Source organism: Aythya fuligula, chromosome 1, assembly GCF_009819795.1.
Source record: "Aythya fuligula isolate bAytFul2 chromosome 1, bAytFul2.pri, whole genome shotgun sequence".
In the NCBI taxonomy this organism is placed as follows: Eukaryota; Metazoa; Chordata; class Aves; order Anseriformes; family Anatidae; genus Aythya; species Aythya fuligula.
Window position 1 is genome coordinate 175,605,931 of NC_045559.1, and position 20,116 is coordinate 175,626,046.

Below are 20,116 nucleotides of genomic sequence, written 5' to 3' on the forward strand. Positions count from 1 at the left end.
ATTGGATGTCCCATGATTTCTTCATAAATAAGATTTATTATCAAATCACTAACAAAAAATAAAAGTAATAAATTGTCATTGGTTTTAAATATTTCACCCATATTCTTTTAGCTTATAACTAAAATGTAAGTTTTTGTTTGTTTGTTTGTGTTTAAGAAGTTATTCTGTGGTATGACAATGAATTTGCTTTTTGTTGATATGTTGGAGAAAAGATAATACTCTAATAATCTGGAAACATAAAAGCTGTTATGTTCCTTGTAGGTGGAGTATAATGTCATACGAACTGAAATTACCAGCAAAGCCTTCTATTCCTTCAGTCACTGCAGAAGAGGAGTCAGAGGAATGCCAGGTGAAGTTTTACTTTTGATTATTTTTTCTTTGTGTAGTTAATTTTGAGCTGTTGGGATGGCAATATTTGAAATATAATTGACGTACTTGTGTAAAAAATAGAAACAGATATTTTCTGATCTGCTAACTCAATTGAATTCATATCTGCACTGCATGTGTATCAAATAATTAGGGTTTCTAGTTCTGTATTATTTGTGAAAAAAGAACAAAGCTACAGAGTCTTCAGCAGAGCAGTCAAAGAAAATCTTCCTGTAGACATGTACTGAAAAAGCAAAATGTTTTCTACTTACCTTGAATTTGGAATAAGCTTTGAGAAAAACATTTTGAAGGCAGCGATTGTTATTCTGAAAGAAAGAAACTGTTGTAAGAAAGAGAGAGCTTATACAAGTGAGTTAGATCAGGCGATACCACCTAATGTTCTCTTTGTTCTTTTGGAGAACTTGAAATCATGTGTGACCTCAAAGAAAAGCTCAGTATATCTTTAAAACTAGATTTGTGTTTGTACTATCTGATGAGTATTCGATTTTGAGGGAGAGCAAGATGCTTTAATCAAATTAATTGGCATAGAAAGACTGATTAAAATGACAAAATAATATATTCCTGAGAAATTTAACGCGTATCAACTTTAGCTCAAAAGTACTTGAGAAGCAATAATTAATCAGCAGGTTCGTGAATAATTTAATGATTCAGGCTGTTTTAATTGGCAGAGAGGTTATAACCTTTGACAGCTTGCTGGATATAGAGATGCAAAAAGATTCGAGTTCCACTGTCTGTGATTCTAATGTGGTTGTTGTTTGTTTCCAGTGTCAGCAATGTGGATTTGAGGCCTTATCTTCTCTAATGTTGCAAGACTCTTAACATTTACAAGTGTATCTTTATCTCATAAAGTGCAAAAAAAGAAAAAAAAAACATGTTCTCATTAGTTACAGCTTTGAAATTATGTTTATCCCCTCCTAAAAATAGAAGTAAATGGTTATACAAAACCTCTTGTTGGAAAATTGGTTCTGCAATATATTACTCTGAGTTGGAGAAAGCAGTTTTCTTTTCAGTACCATGTTTGTTTTCTATTTTAATGTTTTTTTGCATAATTTATGATATTTAAGAAAATAATTATTAACCTTACAGTATATAATGTACTAAAATGTGGTTCAAAAAGTAAATAAAAGTATATGTCCAATCCTTTTCCTTCTCTTTCCTTGAGTTTCAAGAGAATTATTTTACTTGATTTGGTTCCAGAAGACTACTAGACTACTGTTGTTCAAACATCAGTATGAGCATTCCTAGAGATTAGGTGTTTAGGTATTGCTTTTTTTCCCTTGATTCTACAACTAAAGCTAGAAGGAAAAAAAAAAAAAAAAAGATTGGTATAATTAGTATATCAGCCTGTTAAATATAAAAGAAAGAGATGTGTATCTATGTGTATCAAGGGCAAAAACACACTAAGAGATTTTAAGAAATTCATAAAGGAAGCCATCAAAAGGTTTCAGAGCTGCAGTTATTTTTAGCTTTAACTTTGGAATGTGGTTGGAATTTTCTCTTAAAAATGAGATTTGGATCCATGCCTATTTTGAGGCAGGATATAGTGTGTGAAGATGTGATTCTGATCCATTCTGAATCTTTTCTGTAGCATTACAGAACTTACAATTCTTGGGGGTGAGAAGGAAAATGCACAGATTTTGTTCTCTCAAACAGTTTTGTAAAAAATAATCAGGCATTAACCATTAAAAGATTGTCTTTGATAACATCAAAGACTTTGCAGCCTTTGTCAGTAGGTCTACTGGGGGGAGTAAGTTACTATTTGACAGTAAAAAGAAAATTCAAGATTATAACCACAGATATTTGACTTCTTAGACAAGTTGCTTAGTTTCAGGGAAAAATCGCTTGTTTTGGAAAAAAGTGGAATTCAATTATAATAATATAGTACGTTATAAATCTGAAAAGAAGGTAGATTGTTTCTATCTCATGGGCTATTTTTAGCCTAGAAATAAATTACTCTTTCATCTACAGGAGGAAGAGAGTTGTCAATCAAGTTATCAGATACAGTGTTATTTTGAATATTAAAAAATTGGTATATAAAATATAGTATGCAGATAGAGGAGCAGCACTGCCAGCTGCTTGCCCTTGCTGTAGATCTGCCATGGAAATCCTGCTATTTTTGGAGGTGTTTTAACTCAATGGTTGGTGTTAAAATGCTGAAAAGTGTGGAAATGGAAATCTTCTTTCCTCTCTGTTTTCAGATATCTGCTTATGAGGATTCAGTTGCTGCTCATCTTGCAAAAATTCTCAATTCTGATCAGCACTCAGTTGTCATATCATCTGCCAAGTGAGTTGGTTGTTTTAATGTACAATGTATGGGATAAATCCTCTGTGAAACATTACAGCCATAATAACCTTCTGTATAAGCCCAATTTTCTCATGGTTGGCCCAGCTGGTTTGGCTTAATATATGTTGATTTATATGCTTTTGAGTGGATGTTTTCCTTGCAAAAGTTTTATATGGTAAAGTTGTAACGGATATCTTAATACTAAACATGTTAGTGTTTTTTGTTTTTTTTTTTTTTTTTTAATTATATTAAGTTATTTTAATACACTCAAAATCAGCATGCAGCTTAAATATGGAACTGTTACTAATGCAAATATGTGGCCTACTTCATGTTACTTTTTTTTTTTTGTTTCATTTTATGCATATCTGTGGAATTAAGAGGACAAACAGCTTCACCACTGAGAAGCAGAATTTCAAATTTGTTGCTTTGTAGCTGTCTGTATCAATTCAATAAACAGTGGTCTTAGAAAACAGGGTATTTTTTCTGCAACCTGAAACACTTAAAAATTAGAGAGAATTGCTCTGTAAATCATGGACATCATCTGAAATCAGAAGTGTTCTGTGTATACTTCCTCCTAGAGTCTTCAAAAATACATCTGCCATTACATCTTTTTTTTTCTTCTTCTGCTTAAGTTAATAAAATTTTATTAAGTTATTTAAGTTAATAAAATTTCATTTAAAAATCATACATAGTGTATGTTGAAAATTACACTGCAGAATTTTATTATTGTTCCAAATTCTAAACTGTCTGTATCTTGTTAAATCTCACTATTTAGATTATGTAAAGTAAATTTCAACCAAATGAACAGTACTAACCAATTATCCACACTGTTAGTAAGGTTGCTGTCTGTCTGCTGTGTAGGTAATAAGAACCAAGTCTGCCTCTGATTTACACAATGAAAATTCATTTCAGCCCCTGCAGTTTATGTAGACATGCCTGAGGGCCAGCTGTGGTTCACCAGTATGAGCTGGGCAGTAGGATGCGTGTGGCCATCCATTTTCATCTCAGAAGTACTCCATTAAAGTCATTAGATTTTCTCCATGGGTTCTAGGCGTCATCTTCAGATGGGAGTTTGCCAGGCTGTTTGAAGTTAATAAAGTGAATGCAAGTTTACTAACAACACTAGTATAGAAGGTTTACAAGCATGGGAATTGATAATATTAGTCATGTTCATTTCAGTTATTAGAAATAAGAGACAAACTTAAATACAATGTGTGCAAAGGCTTAAATAAAAAGGGAGACATTTTTTTGTTTTATCACTTTGATTTTGCAAGCTCTTGAGAAGAGTATAATTTGCTTTGCAAGTATGAAAACAGTTCAAAACACGAATGGTGTATAACTGTATGCGTATAAATCAATTGCCATAAGAATTTAATATTCAAAACATATTTATTTTATCTCATTTGATTTCTCCTCTCTCCTATTATTGTCAAGAATATTATGTGAAACTGTAAAGGACTTTGTTGCCAAAATAGGGAAGACTTACGAAAAACCAATGGAAAATGCAGATGAAGCTGATGCCATGGCCATTAAAGTAAGACTATGACTATTCTCAGGGTTAAAGGTGTGGGGGTTTTGTTTGTTTGTTTTTGTTTTCTTCGTTTTTGTTTCCTGTGGGTGTTTAATTTTTAAATGGCTTCAGGATACCCAGCTTGGCTTACATTTCAGCCAGTGACTGTAAAATTCTTCTCTTAGTGCATAGAACAGTTATTTCCAAATCATCTTTGCAATGTAAGGTCTATAAATTCTATTTACTTTTTTTTTTTTTTTTGCCTTCATAAAACACACAGTAACATACATAGAGAAAAATGGAAATATTTTGCATTAGGATTCTTACTTTTTGTCTGAAAGGGATTAAGTTACCTACAGGAAAACAGTGGACTGTATGTATGCTGGGAGAATGAAGGGAAGAGAAATTATAATGTTAAAAATAACAGATCAAGATGCAAATTGCAGAAATCATGTTGCAAAAACATTGAAAAAGACAGAAGGGATCTGGTCTGAGGCACAAAGCTTAAAGAGCTGAAAAGAAAAATAAAAAACAAAATCACTAATAATCCCAGAGTCCGGAAATGTCATTGCCAAATGGCAATTACTTCATGATTCACGTTTCTGTACTATTCAGTGTACATTTCAGAAAATGTATCTTCTTTTTCACTGTGCCAGGGCAAAACAGTATTGGTTTCCTTTCTTTTAAGCACAGCAAATTTCCTCTTCTCCAGTGTACTTACAGAGAGGTACTGCTTGGTGAGGGGTAGAGATGTTTGACAGTGTTTCCTCAGTGCCAATTCACTTGCTTAAATGTACAGGTGTGTAGCAAAACAAAACAAAAACAAAACAACAACAACAACAACAACAACAACAAAACAATCATATGTATTCTCAGTCTAACTGCTGGGCATGTCCCCATCATTTGTCCAAATTTGGGTACTGAATGTCCATAATTTCATAATTTGTTATATTGTTTGGTATGGACAAATCTGTGGTAGTTCTGTCTGTAGTGTTGGACATCCAAAGAGGTGTAAAATCTAATCTGCACCCTAATTAAGAGGCAGGCTGAGTTTAACACAATGTGTTATTTTAGTCAGACCTTTTGTGGTTATAATTGCTGCAAACTGGCTGGGTGTTGCAGGGTCTGTCTACAAAAAATCATGCAAACTGACTCATAATTTGATATACAAAATATTGAACCTGATTTAGATTTTACACAATTACGCAGACATGTAGATACAACTTTAAATCATACCACATGGAGAATTTAGATCCGTCCTATAACATGATACTTAATTTCCTCAAAATGTTGACGTTCACTGGTATTTGGTGTATGCATGTTCTCTTCCACTTTGTCTTAGTGTTCAGAGTTAAATGAGAAGCTAGACCTGTTGCTCCAAGCTCTTCACACAGAAGCCCAGGCTGCTCCTATTCTCCCAGGCATCACTCCCCACATTGTGGAAGAAGAAGGAGAGGAGTTTTCAAGTGAGGAATCCTTGTCTGAAAGTAAAGAGCAATTAGCAGAGTGTGTTCCAAAGTCTTCCACCCAGAAACTCTTCAAACCAAGAGAACAGTTAATGCTTCGGGCAAACAGCTTGAAGAAGGCTGTAAGGCAGATCATTGAACAAGCAGAAAAAGGTGCGCATTCATCTTTACTGATTTTGATCCTCTCCCTCTCCCTCTTCCTCTCCTCCATGAATTTTAATAATTAAACTTGATTTCTGAATTCTTACATCGTTAAAATCATATGCCTAATACAAGTTGCAAAGACAAGAAATGTGTTTTGTTTTAGATGCTGATGACAATCTGTATATACGATAACATATTTGTGCATGTGTGTGTGCATATGCAAGTGTGTTTCTTTGGTAACTATTATTCTCCACAAAATGAAAATTTCTGGCAGAAAAACGTCAATAGGCAAAGGCAATTACTAGAATCTTTTTCACTGAAATGGCAATAGAACCATTTTTTTTAATATTTTAAAACTTAAAGCTATGGAAAAAAGAAGCTCATATTTCATTTATTCAGATTTTCATTAAAGATCGTTAACCTTTCTGTCTTTTTTTTTTTTTTTTAAATAAGCAGTTGTGGATGAGCAGAACGCTCATAGTGAAGAACAAGTGAACCAGTCCCCTGTAGAATATAGCAAAGAATTGGATGAATCCAAAGAAGAGGAAAAAGACGAAGATACAAAGGAATATGAGTCCCAGTCAAGTGAGTAAATTAGTAATAAAATAATTTTAAATTATGTAGTCTTCCTATGAAACCAGCATAGTTGGTTGCATAATTAAAACCAGTTTGATTATTTCTATTGGTTTTATATCACTTTCTGAAAAATATCTTCTTTGTGTATAAAATGTTTCTGGTGGTTGGAACGCCTTGCATTGCATGCAGTAGGAGAATGGAATTTGTGTGAAAGCATACAGCTGTGATTGTCCTTTCTAATTGGTCTGAGAGAATATTTTGCAATGAATATATTATTTGCCAAATACTGGCATGTTGTTACACTGGAGGCTAGTCGCAAACTTTTAGATTTGGATAAATAAGAGTTGAAGGAAAAATGCCAGAGAAAATGAACAGTCTTTTGGAACACATTTGCAAAGCTGAAAAGGTTACTTGTTGGGGAGAGAGGTGCCTGCATTTAACCCAGCGTTTGCACTCAACTTTCTATATGAACCTGAACAATGACTAGAACCTATAGAAGAGTGACAATAGCATGTCTCAGTCATAGAAATTTTAGGGCATATTACAGGAATTTCTGTCAGTCATTTCTGTTGAAAGTGCTTCAAATTGTGCAAAACTGACATATTTATTCGTTGTACTGACAACAAACCTGCAATTCTCAGCTGGGAACTTACCTTGAAACAGAGTTTTTTGGAACTGAGAGAATACATATTTAAGTATTTTATGTGAAGTAGAACAGCTTAAAGTAGGAAAGAATATAATAGAAACATGAAAGCCTCCTGAGAAGTGCAAGTACGAAGGTCATTCCCTCTAGTTGTCTAATCCAAAGCAGAGAGATGAAACCAAGTCTTTGGTGTATCCAACCTTCTGGCTCATCTGGCAGGTAATATTACAGTTGCTGCCTCTTCTTCATGCACCTTTTCCTCAATATTGAACCATTAAAAAATAATAGTAGAATTTCTGCATTCATTGAATTTCAATTAGAAAATTTAAAATAAAGAGAACATGGAACACTGTTCCTCTTGTGTTTGTTGAGCAGCTCCAGGCACCAAGGCTAGGATGGTTACAGATGTTAAAAGGTAGTTTAAATTATAACAAGTGAAGAATTTAATTTCATTTTTATTAAATGACTTATTACTGTCTGGATCCTCCTTCAGAGGAGCAGACGTAAATAGTTCAGCAATACCCATTACAAAATACTTTCAAAAATTAACTAAGTTAAGTCATTTAGAAAAGGACTGGCCAAAGAATCAGGAAAATGAAGAAAAGTAGCCTGATCTTATTAATCTTTCTAGGTAGCCTGTGCTATCATCCTCAAGTATCCTATACTTTTCCAGCTTTCACAGCTTCTTCCATAGGAAGAGAACCACTGTCAAAGAAGGGCTTTTACAAGTCCCTCAATGACAAAAGGAAGACTATGGGAAATGTGAGCCCTCTCCTGAAGGACACAGGGGACCTTGCTACCCAAGACAGTGAAAAGGCTGAGGCACTGAATCCCTTCCTTGCCTCAGCCTTTACCAGCAAGACTGGCTTTCAGGAATTGCAGGTCCCAGAGGCCTGGCTGAAAGGCTGGGGCAAGCAACATGTGCCTTTGGATGAAGAGGATCAGGTCAGAGAATACTTGAGCAAACCGAACATTCTCAAGTCCATGGGCCCTGATGGGATGCACCCAAAGATGCTGAGGGAGCTGGCAGATGGGATTATGAGGAAACTCTCTATAGTCTTTGCTCAGTTATGGCAAATGGGAGAAGTGCCTGAAGACCGAAGGGAAGTAAATGCCACTCCTATCTTCAAAAAGGGAAAAAAGTTTCCATGTGAGCATCAGGAAGCACTTCTTTACTGTATTGGTGGTGGAGCAGTGGCACAGGTTGCCTAAACAGGTTGTGGAGCCTCTCTCATTGGAGATCTTCAAAAGCTACTTGGACATGATCCTGGGCAACCTGCTCTAGCTCTCCTTTCTTGAGCAGGAGGGCTGGACCAGAAGACATCCAGAGGTTCCTTCCAACCTTAACCATTCTGTGATTCTGTGGAAGTTACTAGGGCTCCTTTTCACTAAAAAAAACCCTTGGGTCCTCATTCCCAAACCAAATTGTTAGTCCAGCTAGTTCCTTGTGGCTATTGGCTGCTGTATAGCAAGTCACTATACCAAGCTATGCTTGCTTTCCAAGCTGTACAGCCCCTTACCTGCTCTGTCCTTGTTCAAATGAACTGTATCAGCTATTCGTGCCCAAGTCTTTCTGCTTTCCAGTAGGAGTATCATGTGTCCTCACCGTGGGGCTTTGTAGGTGGTTTTCAAAAAAAGGCAGACAGCATGTATGTGTGGGTAGCCCATGATGAGTTTTAAAGTCCAACTCATAATAATCCACATGCATTATTTCTATCAATAATTGTACAAAGCAATTGGAATATTGAGTGATCTGAGTCCAAAACAACTTTCCTGGAAGGCAGCATTTTCATAAAAGTAATAGCTTATTTTGTTGCATAGTGTTTAGTTGCTGTGTGTGAAATAGTTTTCATAGAATAGTATTTTCACTTATCTCCTGAAATAGCATAGTAATAATTCCCACATTCAAATGATAGGGAAAAAAATCTCTCTTTCATGTTTCATTTACAAAATCTGCCAACGAGTGGCTGCAGTGAAAGAAGAAAGAGCAATTTGTCTGTGATGGACCTCTTCTTCTGCTTGGTTTTGGCACCTAGCAGAACCAGCCAGAGGTTGCATTTGGAAGTTGCCCATCACAAATTTCAATACTGCTTTTTGTGTTCATGTGCCAAGGTTATTCAAGAGTCTCAAGCTGCATAATAATTTCAGGAAACCCATTTGTTGCTAGGGATGGAAAATTCAGTCTGCCATATTACCAAAGTGGGCAGTGATGCACTGAAGGTAAGGTTTCAGGAGAGAACCTGAGAGTCATGCCAGCTGGTGTACAGCAAAAGCCATCATGTAGATATTTAGTGAGAAAATTCCTGTAGCAAAATAAGCTGCCAGAAAAGTTATTTGGAATTTGCCTCTCCTTCTATTACCCCAAGCCACACCAAATTGCCCGGATGTGATGTCTTCCTGAGGCTCTGCACTGAAGTTGGTGCCTGTATCCATAGTTCCTACCTTAAAAATGTATCATTGGTTCCTTGGGGATTCAGTTGATTCAGAATCTCAGATTTCCTTACCTCCAGGAATGGATTTTAGACTTGGTCCAATGGTTGTCTCTTCATTGTTCTCTTTCCTCTAACCCTTGTTACAGAACTCAGTGTGTGTTGGTTGTCCAATTCCAACAGTACCTCACGGGGGATGCTGGCACTAAGGATGACCTGGTCCTACTGCTGTTAGTGTAAAATAAAATAAAAATACATACTTTTGTACATACATTTATATAAATATATATATATATATATAAAAACTTGTTTCTTGGTGATACAATTTCTGTGCTTATTGGGAGGTGTGTTATTCTTCGTACATCTGAAACGTGTGAAATAGAGTGTGTATTAATGCTGTCAATGGGAAATAGGTGTTTAGGGAGAAAGCATGAAACATGAATTCAATTATCTGCAATGAAACATTAGTTTTACTCATTAAGGCTCTGTTGTTTTTATCAGAGCATGAACAGCAAAAGTTTATCTTTATTGCAGTTATCCCCCTGAGTCTGATCTGTCAAATAAAGAGCAGCTGCTCTGTTGATTTTCCTATTTAATATAACTGCCTTGTTCCCAAGTACAGACAGAACAGTCTGTATGAATAACATTGTGAATTTTTCAGTAGCATTATGAAAAATTGAAGTTAATTGTGTTCTGAATATTATATTTTACCCTCTGAGATTACATTCATCAAATGACCAGAAACAATATTTTTCCATATGTTAATTACCTTTATCTAAATATTTAAAAACCCTGGTTAGACCTAACTTGCCATTTTAATTTCATTTTTTAACACTACAGTATAGTGTTTTATCATGCCCATATACAAATAGTTGTGCTATATTGTTATCATGCAATACTACAGCATTTTGTGATAATTCCTAAGGCTGGCTAGATCAGAAGGCAATGTTAGACCCCTTGGTCAGACCAATATAAAACAATCCAAAAAACTTCACCTCCTTATCCCTGTCCTGCAACTAATAATTTCTGTCTGCAAGTCATCCAGAAAGATGTGTAATCTTATTCCTGAGATACAAGAAGATGAAGAATTTACCACTTCATTGACTGTTCCATGCTAGATAACCATTATTAAAAAAAAAAAAAAAAAAAAAAAAAAAAAAAAAAAAAAAGCCAAATTATGGCCTGAATTGATTTGAATACAATTTTTAACCTCTGGTTCTTGTCATTACCTTGGTCTTTAGATTTTTTCACAGTGGATTTTCTTTCTATTAATGTACAGAAAACTTAAATTACTCTGTCTGTTATCATGATTGGCATAAGCTGACCTGTCCCCCCTCTGTCACAAAGAAAAAGGTTATATATCTCCCCTTCACACCAATTCCTGATGGTAATTTTGGGGGTAGTCCTAATCTTTTATTTTTTGCTGAATTAATTTTCAAGTGTTGAGAAGAAAATTTCAGATCACTTTGAAATCATTTCATTTTTGAGTGATTTCGTGATTTCAGTTGGTCAACGTAGAAGTTGTGCTAAATTGAAGTATTTTTAACATGTGAGATAATTTGGAGCAGAAATAGCCAAGAAATATCTGACTGTGATCAGATGGGTGTAAAATCTTTCTTCATGTACATGGAAATGCTGTGTCAAAGTGTTCAACAATACACAAACTCTCTTCCCCAGAGCACCAGATTCTGATGATGGGGCTGACTTTCATGAAGATTATCTTCCCTAGGCAGGAGTAGGCACTGGGATATTCTGTCAGTCAGTATGAAACTGGAAAGCACCTGAAGTCAGCCCTTTGAAAAGCCTGTCCTTTTCCATTACCTACAGAGGCAGGCATTGGGGATAGCTGGCCTCACCAAGCTAGTATTTCCTTTTTGTCAATATCTTCTCTTGCCCCTTTTCTTCCCCTTCTTTTTCCTGAGCTGTTACCTGCCTTTGTCACCAACAATTTGATCAGCTACTAAACTTTGTGATGTGTCTTAAGGTTTTATTGATCCATATTCTGTAGAATTTTAACATAAGTTATTTCTATTATTTGGGGAATTCCTGCTTTTTGTGAAAAGGAAAAGGTGATGGTAAACTGATCTCCTCCAAGACCTCTGTAACTGCAGAAGACAAAAATGTCTAAACATGGCTTTCCCTTCCCTTGCAGTTTTCAGTTTGGCTGTAGATAAAGATATCAGAGTTGACTGATGTTTTCAGAAACCTGATGCAGGCAGAGCGTCAGTTTTAGCTGCTTAAAGCAAATAGTTGGCTGTTGATCGGGTGGCCTAATTTGGGCCTGAGAATAGTATAGCTATTCATATTAAAATGGTTATAAATAATAACAAACTCTATAATCCATGTATATTTATCATTAAACATATGTCAAAATTAAAATTAATTTATTTATATGTATCCTTTATTAATAATTGTTTTTCTTTTTTTCTCAAGTCTGCATTTTTGTGAAACCTGGTGTTAGGTTTATCAGAAACTTACTGCAGTATTAAATACTATTACATTTTAAGGTGAATATAATTTATTTTCTTGCTAGTGTCTTGAAGCATAAGTTAGGAACTCCTCACACTAAATGCTTTGTACACTCACTCATTTTCATTTGTGCTTGTCACTTGACTTTATTTCTGAGTTTTCTTCCCTGTATTTAGAAGAAAAAGTATGCAGTGAGAGGGAAGGACATTTCTCACTAAAGGGTAACAGATTAAACTAATGGGTTTGAAATATTTTCAGGTCTGAAAAATAAAACACCACCACCAACAACAAAATGTGTCTGATATTGCCATAATAGATCTAATTAGTGCTCTAATTTTTATGTCTTCTGCAGTTAAAACTGCACCAAGATCTCCAGATCGACGTACGAGTCGAGGTATCCATTCCCAGACAGGCTCTTTCTCTGCTCCAGCTTTGGCTGCCAGTAAAGAAAACCTACCTGTGCTTAACACTAGGATTATCTGCCCAGGTAATTATGATTTTGAAGTTTACTGTTCCTTACACTGTATTAATACTGCCCTCTGTTTCCCCCGTTGCTGTCAAATAGCAAATTTTACATCGTGCCAGGGGCTCTACCTGGAAATGGCATAAAAAGTTCCAAATTTGTCTAAACTGATACACTTATCTTTGCATTGGATCATATAGTAGGAAGTGCAAAGTAATGTAGAATATACCTGATCATTTGGCACAGCACCAGATGTAGCAAGCGTTGCATTTGATTCAGGAGGACGAAAAACGAAATTCAGAATATTCTATCATTCCTCCTAACCAGCGGAACCATGTATGGATCAAAATGGACAGATCCATGTAAGGATAAGAGATGTCTATATGTACCTCTCAAGAAATGTATAACTGAAACTACACAAAGCTGATGTATGGTGAAAAAGGTTGAAAAAAACTTCCTCCTATCCAAATGCAATTAATACCAGGGAACACCAGTAAAGCACTGTTTTAATTGACTTAATTGGTATAGTTAAAACATAATGGAACTGGACTTACATTTTTCTTTAGGTCAATTTAGGTAAAAGCTTGTAGAAAGTACTTCTCTTTGTTTACATGCATTAAACAGTATTTTGTGTCGTGACTTCAGTATTAGTCAAAGTAGGCACGGCAAGGCTGTGACCTCACCACTAATTAAATTAAATCAATCAAACTATGACTTTTCCAGTTCTGAAAATGATAAGAGTATTTCTTACCATGCCAGTTACCTTCCTTAAGCTGCCAGTTATTTTCATGTCACTCATCCTGTTTTCTGTACGTTTTTCAGTCTCCTTCGGACCAGGCCTACCCAACTACAATTTGTTTTCTAGTTTGTTGCTTTATTTATTTATTTATTTATTTGTTTGTTTGTTTGTTTATTAAATTCCTGCCGTGTTCTATGCTTGTTTTGTTTTGTTTTTCTTTCTGCTTTTCTCCTAATGTTGTCTTGATATCAATCCTTTCTTAATTTCTTCTGAAGACATCACGTCTTCAAGAGTTTTCCACGCAGCTTGTACTTACCAAGCTGAATATTTAAGCATTCACTGAAGGATAGTTGGCTAGTTGCAGAACCAACCACATGAATGTTGATCTTATGACAGTTGCCTTCTAAAGGACAGGACCAAAAGAAAATTGTGATCAGTTTGGAGATGAAGATTAGACTGAGTAGAAAACTCTAATAATCTTTCTGAATGTTGGATAACTCATTTGGTTATTATTTGCCAACCAGTGAACTGAATTTTATTGAATTTTCTTCTTTTTCTTTTTTTTGGTGGTGTTACCTGAAAATTTAGCCACCACACTTCAGCATACCTTTCTTTCTGTTCAAGAGAGCCAGAGAGCTAAAAAGATAAACAGTATAGGTAAAAGTTGAGATTGAAATCCAGTCCCTCCATACATGGATTTGATTAATATTTTCTCTCTCAAAATTTTGTGGTTTATATTATGACAATATATGTTTCTCTGTTTAAAAAATTAAAATTGTTTATTTTTTTCTTGTTTGTTTTCTTTTTATCAGGTTTAAGGGCTGGCCTAGCTGCTTCTATTGCAGGAAGTTCAATTATTAGTAAAATGTTGCTAGCAAACATCGATCCATTTGGTGCTACACCATTTATTGACCCGGATCCAGATTCACTGTAAGATTTTCTTTTTCTAAATTTATTGTTCTGCTTTAGTTTGCTTTACTTAATCTTTTTAAGCTTGACATATTTTCTTTTCATTATAAAATTCTGATTTGCAATCATTTTTCAGTAGACTTCAAGGTCTGAAAACACATTGGATTGTGCCATTTTAGAATAAGCCTTCAGTTATTAGTAGTGCAGAATTGTCTTGCAGCAGCAGAAATAAAGGAAGACGTGCTCACTTATTCCTTGCACACTGGCTGTGAGAGGACAAGGAGAGCAGTACATCAGAACTGGGTTTTCCTGCCTGAACTGCTGGTCTGAATGCAAGTTAAGCTGCCAGCAGTATATCGAAGCAGAGTCTTGAAGTGGAGGACAACGAAGAGTGTCCTCCTAAGGACTGGGACAGTGAGGTGGAAAATTTGTGTCTTAAGTTGTCTCTGCATCCTAGGGTATAGCATTGACAGAGTCTCATGGATAACATCTGTCTTGTAGGCTGTAGCCCTACATAGAAGCCCTAAAACAAAGCACTGCTGTGCTAACAGCATCAGCCAAACATCCAGCACCAGCATGCCTACATGTAAATGCATCCCACTTTGGTGTGGCTGTCTTAGAGCTGTGCCAAAGGCAGCTCTTGCCTTGTCTGCCTCTGTTAGTTTGGGTCTGGTGGAGATAATGGGTTATGTTAGAGTTTCTTCTTTGTCCTGTGGGAACTTTGCACTTGCAAAGGAGACAACAGCCAACCTGTGTCTTCAACTACCATTAGATTTCCTCAGGAAGGCTCAGAGGAACCACCTTGTGATGTCTTTTGCTGATGTGTCTGCTCTGAGACCAACCACAATCTTGGTCAAAATTCTGTGTGTCCAGGAACTGTAAAAATGTGCACCTAATTATCTCTTCTTCTAACAGGGAGGGATATTCAGAAAAATGTGTCATGAACAACTATTTTGGAATTGGGTTAGATGCAAAAATTTCACTTGAATTTAATAACAAGCGAGAAGAGCACCCTGAAAAGTGCAGGTAATTGTCAGTGACAGAGCCAAGACATTTCCATAAGTTTTATTTTCCTTATCTCTTTGTTTGAAGTTCTTCACTTTTTCTTTTTCCTACAAATGCAAAACATAATAATATGTACTTCAGTATGTGAATCTGTTTTTTTTCTATTTTCAGAAGTCGGACAAAAAACATGATGTGGTATGGAGTTCTTGGCACAAAAGAGCTGCTGCAGAGAACTTACAAGAACTTAGAACAAAAAGTTCAACTTGAGGTAATTTTATTCATGGGTAGAATGACGTTTTTTGCTTCTGCATTATGTAGTGAAGAATTCAGTGTTCCTCTTGAAACCTTTCAGAGTTCTTGTGTCAGCCTAAGCTGATAAAATCCTGTCCTCATATGCACTGTCTAAGAATGTGTTATGTAAGAGGTGATTCCCCAAGTGATTTCTTGGAGAAAATATCAGTATTTAAATATCCCAAAATATCAGGTTTCCCATTTTTTGTAATTGCTGTTTTTTCTGTTTTATTAAAAAAATTCTTGTATACAAAATATATAAAAGATATTCTTCTTAATGTCTATTACATTAAATTGGGAGACCAGGTTTTAAGGATAATAACAGAAATGTATATACACTAAACAGAAGGAAAGGGATAAGGAGTCTTAATCCTCCAGGTTCTCCTTAAACAATCTGACAGCTTGATTACACATATAGAGAGAGCACACAGATGGTCGGTTTTACGAAAAAAATCCTGACAAGAGGAGAGATTCTGAGTGTACATCACAAGAAGCTTAGCTACACCTACAGAGACTTTCTCAAATAGGTGTTCAAGAAAGTCACACAGAGAAACCAAAGTATTACCACAGCAACAACAAATGCAACAACAAATGCAATCAATGGTAATTATCTGAACGTAAAGATATATTTTTTTTAAGCTCTAGTAGCAAATCTAAGTCTTCTTCACAATACTAGGAACTTAAAGGAGATTATATAAATGGTTACCAAATGCAGGGAAATGACTGTTTGATGGCTACATCTGTGCTCATCTAAAGAATATCTAGGCTGGAGTTTGAATGAGAACCTAAATGGTTTCTCTTCCTTTTTTTTCTTCTCATTTTATGTATTTAATATGGAAGCTCAGGATATGTATACAAAGATACTTTATAAGTTAAAAGAGTAATTTTAATTTACTGGAACTCTTTCTCTTCACTGAGCTTTAGGAGGAATTTCTATGGTAGAGGCAGATTGCTGTTATCAAAGGATTGAATAATTATCATGGAATTATACAGTAGTTAGTGAATATAATGACAGGAAAGAACATTATGTATGCTGCAGATAGAATTCTAATTTAAGGATATCTGAATATGATTCAAGTAAGATTCAATAAGGCATTCATATCTGACCCTTCCATAATTATTTTTGAATATGTCTGGAAGTAAACCAACAAGTAGAAATTTCATATTTAATGTTGCCTTGCATAATATCAGCCTTATGCTAAAACTTGTGATGAGGAGCTCAGCACTGAAAAATTAAAATTATCAATTTCAGGAATTGGAGGCAGACCTCCACTATAATGCAAATGGCTATGTAGCATTTATTAATATCAGAGCACATGTTGGATACTGTCATATTTTGATTAAAATGTTAAATTGCGTCTTGTTGCTGAGATTAAATCATAAAAAGCAAGTGCTAAGCATATTCTGGAAATACTTTGCATCTCTTTCTCCTCCTGATACAATTGCTGAAGATTTCCTCATGGACCTATTTGAGGGAGTCCAGAGGAAGGCCATGAGGATGATCAGAGGGATGGAGCACCTCTTCTACAAAGACAGGCTGAGGGAATAGGGGTTGTTCAGCCTGGGAAAGAGAAGACTCTGGGGAGACCTTACAGCAGCTTTCTAGTACCTAAAGGGAGCCTACAGGAAAGCTGACTCTTTGTCAGGAAGTGTAGTGACAGGACAAGGGGGAATGGCTTTAAACTAAATAATGGGAGATTTAGATTCGATGCTAGGAGGAAATTCTTCACCCATAGGGTTGTGAGGCCCTGGCACAGGCTGCCCAGAGAAGCTGTGGCTGCCCCATCCCTGGAGGTGTTCAAGGCCAGGCTGGATGGGGCTTTGGGCAACCTGGGCTGGTGGGAGGTGTCCCTGCCCATGGCAGGAGGTTAGATGATCCTTAAGGTCCCTTCCAACCCAAGCTTTTTGTAACGTCAATGAACATTGCTGGCTTAATGTGTACACCGAGGATTTAAAAAAAATAGCTTTTTTCATTGCTAAAAGACTTCTAATCCGTGATAGGGAGAGCATGGTTTAAGTGCATGAGATATTTCACAGGTAGGGATGTGAAAATGCTTCCTGGAAGAGTCACGGAACACCTCTGCTGTAGATACTTCTGGTTTGTCATCGCTGCAAAAATTGGTGCTGAGATTAGGGAGGAAAAGTTTGTATTAGAACTGCTTTGCAGTGTGGGTGGAATAGGCTTCTGTCAACCTATTAATGGCTCTGTCCTCCCCTGCCAGCTCCATTGAGGCTTCATGTATTAAAACGGCTGACTACTTTTATCACATTATTTATATACTGAATGAGCTTTTATCCATTACAGTGTGACGGACAGTACATCCCCCTTCCAAGTCTGCAGGGCATAGCTGTGCTAAACATTCCCAGTTATGCTGGTGGGACTAATTTCTGGGGTGGAACCAAGGAAGATGATGTGAGTAACACTGAAGAGAAATAACCTTCTGGGCAAAACCTACAATAAATCCCATGAACTGCTGTTCTTGTTTAATTTTAATGGTACAGTCTGGATAACAACTCTTATTCAGGGAGGCTGCTTGAGTTTAAACTGTATTGTCTTGTATTTGATTGTTTTGTTTTTTTTTAAATGGAAAATATATACCATGGTTATGCATTGTCTATTGTCTTCTGTCATGTCCTTTACATTCCAGCAAAATTTTCACGGCTTAATGATTAAAAAAGAAAAAAGCGACTCTATGAAATAATATTTTTAGAAAATAATTTTAAAGACACTACTAGTTTCTCTACATATTATTTGCAGAAGTTGTACAACAAAGTTTCTCAAAGCATAGATTCCACTGTTATATTCTAATAATAAGGAAGATGGACAAAGACAATTACACAGTTTGTACTTGCGTTTTCCTCCTGTTCAGCTTTGGATTAAGGGATGGTCACTGCGAAAATTTAGTGACTGGTAATTTAGTGGGGATAGTAATCTTGTTTTTAGACATTATTTTCAATGAATGAGCTTCTTAAAAATTTTGTAATGATATCTATTTTTACCTTCCTCCTCATATCTTCCAAGAAATGTTGCACTACACAGGTGCCTGAATGTCTTGCAGCAGCATTAAGACTGTTTCATGTTCTCTACTTCATGCACAGTACAACCATTGTAATTGCTTGCAGACTATCCCAGTTCTGAATATCCTGATTTACTGTGAGGTCTGACTCACCTAAAACCATACTTGCCAATTAGATTGTGGTTTTAATCTCAACAGTCCAGGACTTTTTTCGCCAAACTGCTTTTGCTTTCTTGTGACTTAGTATGCTCAGTTTTTATACATATTTTAAAGTCAGAACAAGTATTTCAATGTTTCAATATCCTTTTTCTTTTTCTTTCTCTCTTTTTTTTTTTTTTTTGGTATACAATGGAGAATGGCAGTTAAGTTTATATTTGGCTGCAGATATCTAATATTTTGATGTTCTCCATGTTCACATTCATAGCTCGAAAGCATCTCTAACGTCTGCTCAGCTCCTGTTTGGGAGTTTATTTTTCTCCCTGGGCTGCCTGACTGAGAGAGAAGATCTGTCTTAGCTGTCATACTGGCATACAGCAAATGTGTATGTCTTGGAGCAGTTTTATTGATATTTTTAGTCATCTGGTGATCAGAACTGTCAGCAAAGTACATGTTTGCTCTGGACAAAGTTAGGAGCATAAGCCACTGCTTTACTGCAATCTTGAGTGACCGATGGTCAGAGATGGTGGTCTGAAATGCTGTCAGTTCTGCTTATCTGGACTAAAGAAAGATGTTGTCTTGATGGCTGTGAGTATTTCTGAAACGTTACTGGTGAGCCAAAGAGGGCAGCTGTACACTGAGTTGAGCAGGGCTTCTTCAAGCGCGTTGTTTTGGTATCCAAAAGACAAGTTGGAAACATGACCTGTGGTGAGGTGCAACAGCAAAGGAGGGAATTGTTTTCTGAGCATTGATATGTAGAGATTTGTTTGGCTTCATTTGGAAAAAAAACAAACAATTATATATATGGTTGTTTTTCGCTGCAGATATGTTTTACTTGTGGAGAGACACAGTAGATTAGGCTGTGGTTTGTCTCTTCCTTTTCTAAAATGGAAGCCCAAAATAAATGAAGTCTTGGAACTACTTTTCTTAACCCGTGCTGAGATAGCCCTGTAGATGTCAGTTATTAAAGCTGGATCAGGGACTGTCCATACCTTTTTACCTTGGAAAACCAAAAATTCTGCTTCTGATCTTTTCAAGCGGTTCACTTACCCATGGTAAATGAAAAAACTTTTGGTTCAGAACACACTAGGCCTAGTAAAATTGCATTTTCACTCTTTGACACTGATTTATTCAAGACTCACCTATGCAATCCTGGGATGCTCACAGGGCAAGTGCCACAACTGTGGCAAACTACAGCAACTAAGGGCAAACTGGCAACTGTGCTGTGCAGCCCTTTCCCTGACATGAATTCCTCAGTGTTCAGGTCAAAGCCACACTCACTGCACTGGGGAGAAGTCTCTCATTGGCTTGTGATGGGCAGCAAGGACCAAAGTTCCTCCCCATTTCCCATCCTCTTCCTCACTAAGCCATCATCACAGCCACTAGCTGGACTGTGTGGTTCTGGATCTTCACCTTCTTATTCTCCACCTCCAGGAAGGAGGCACCTCCACTCTCAAGGGGCAGTTGTGCCTTCTGTTTTTTTTTTCCAGGATTTTCTCATCTGTTCTTTGTTGTACAATGTAGCTTACTTCACCAAGTCAGGTTGTTTGAGTCAGAGAAATTTACCCATTATTTACCCATTATAATCTTCCTGGAGTGATACCTCCTGCTGACTTCTCTCCCTTGCT

The 20,116-nt window shown here is 36.3% G+C and overlaps 1 protein-coding gene across 8 annotated transcripts in view; it reads left to right on the plus strand.

Moving 5' to 3' along the window:
* DGKH (diacylglycerol kinase eta) overlaps positions 1–20,116 on the plus strand; it is a 156,982-nt gene that overhangs the window by 117,616 nt on the left and 19,250 nt on the right. For all 8 annotated transcript variants that reach the window (XM_032189987.1, XM_032190012.1, XM_032189962.1 and 5 more), the window contains 10 exons: positions 262–349; positions 2,586–2,671; positions 4,106–4,205; positions 5,524–5,800; positions 6,248–6,376; positions 12,261–12,395; positions 13,923–14,040; positions 14,935–15,045; positions 15,196–15,292; positions 17,621–17,728. In XM_032189987.1, coding sequence (XP_032045878.1) covers positions 262–349; positions 2,586–2,671; positions 4,106–4,205; positions 5,524–5,800; positions 6,248–6,376; positions 12,261–12,395; positions 13,923–14,040; positions 14,935–15,045; positions 15,196–15,292; positions 17,621–17,728 — 1,249 coding nt within the window. The remainder of the gene's footprint in view (positions 1–261; positions 350–2,585; positions 2,672–4,105; positions 4,206–5,523; positions 5,801–6,247; positions 6,377–12,260; positions 12,396–13,922; positions 14,041–14,934; positions 15,046–15,195; positions 15,293–17,620; positions 17,729–20,116) is intronic.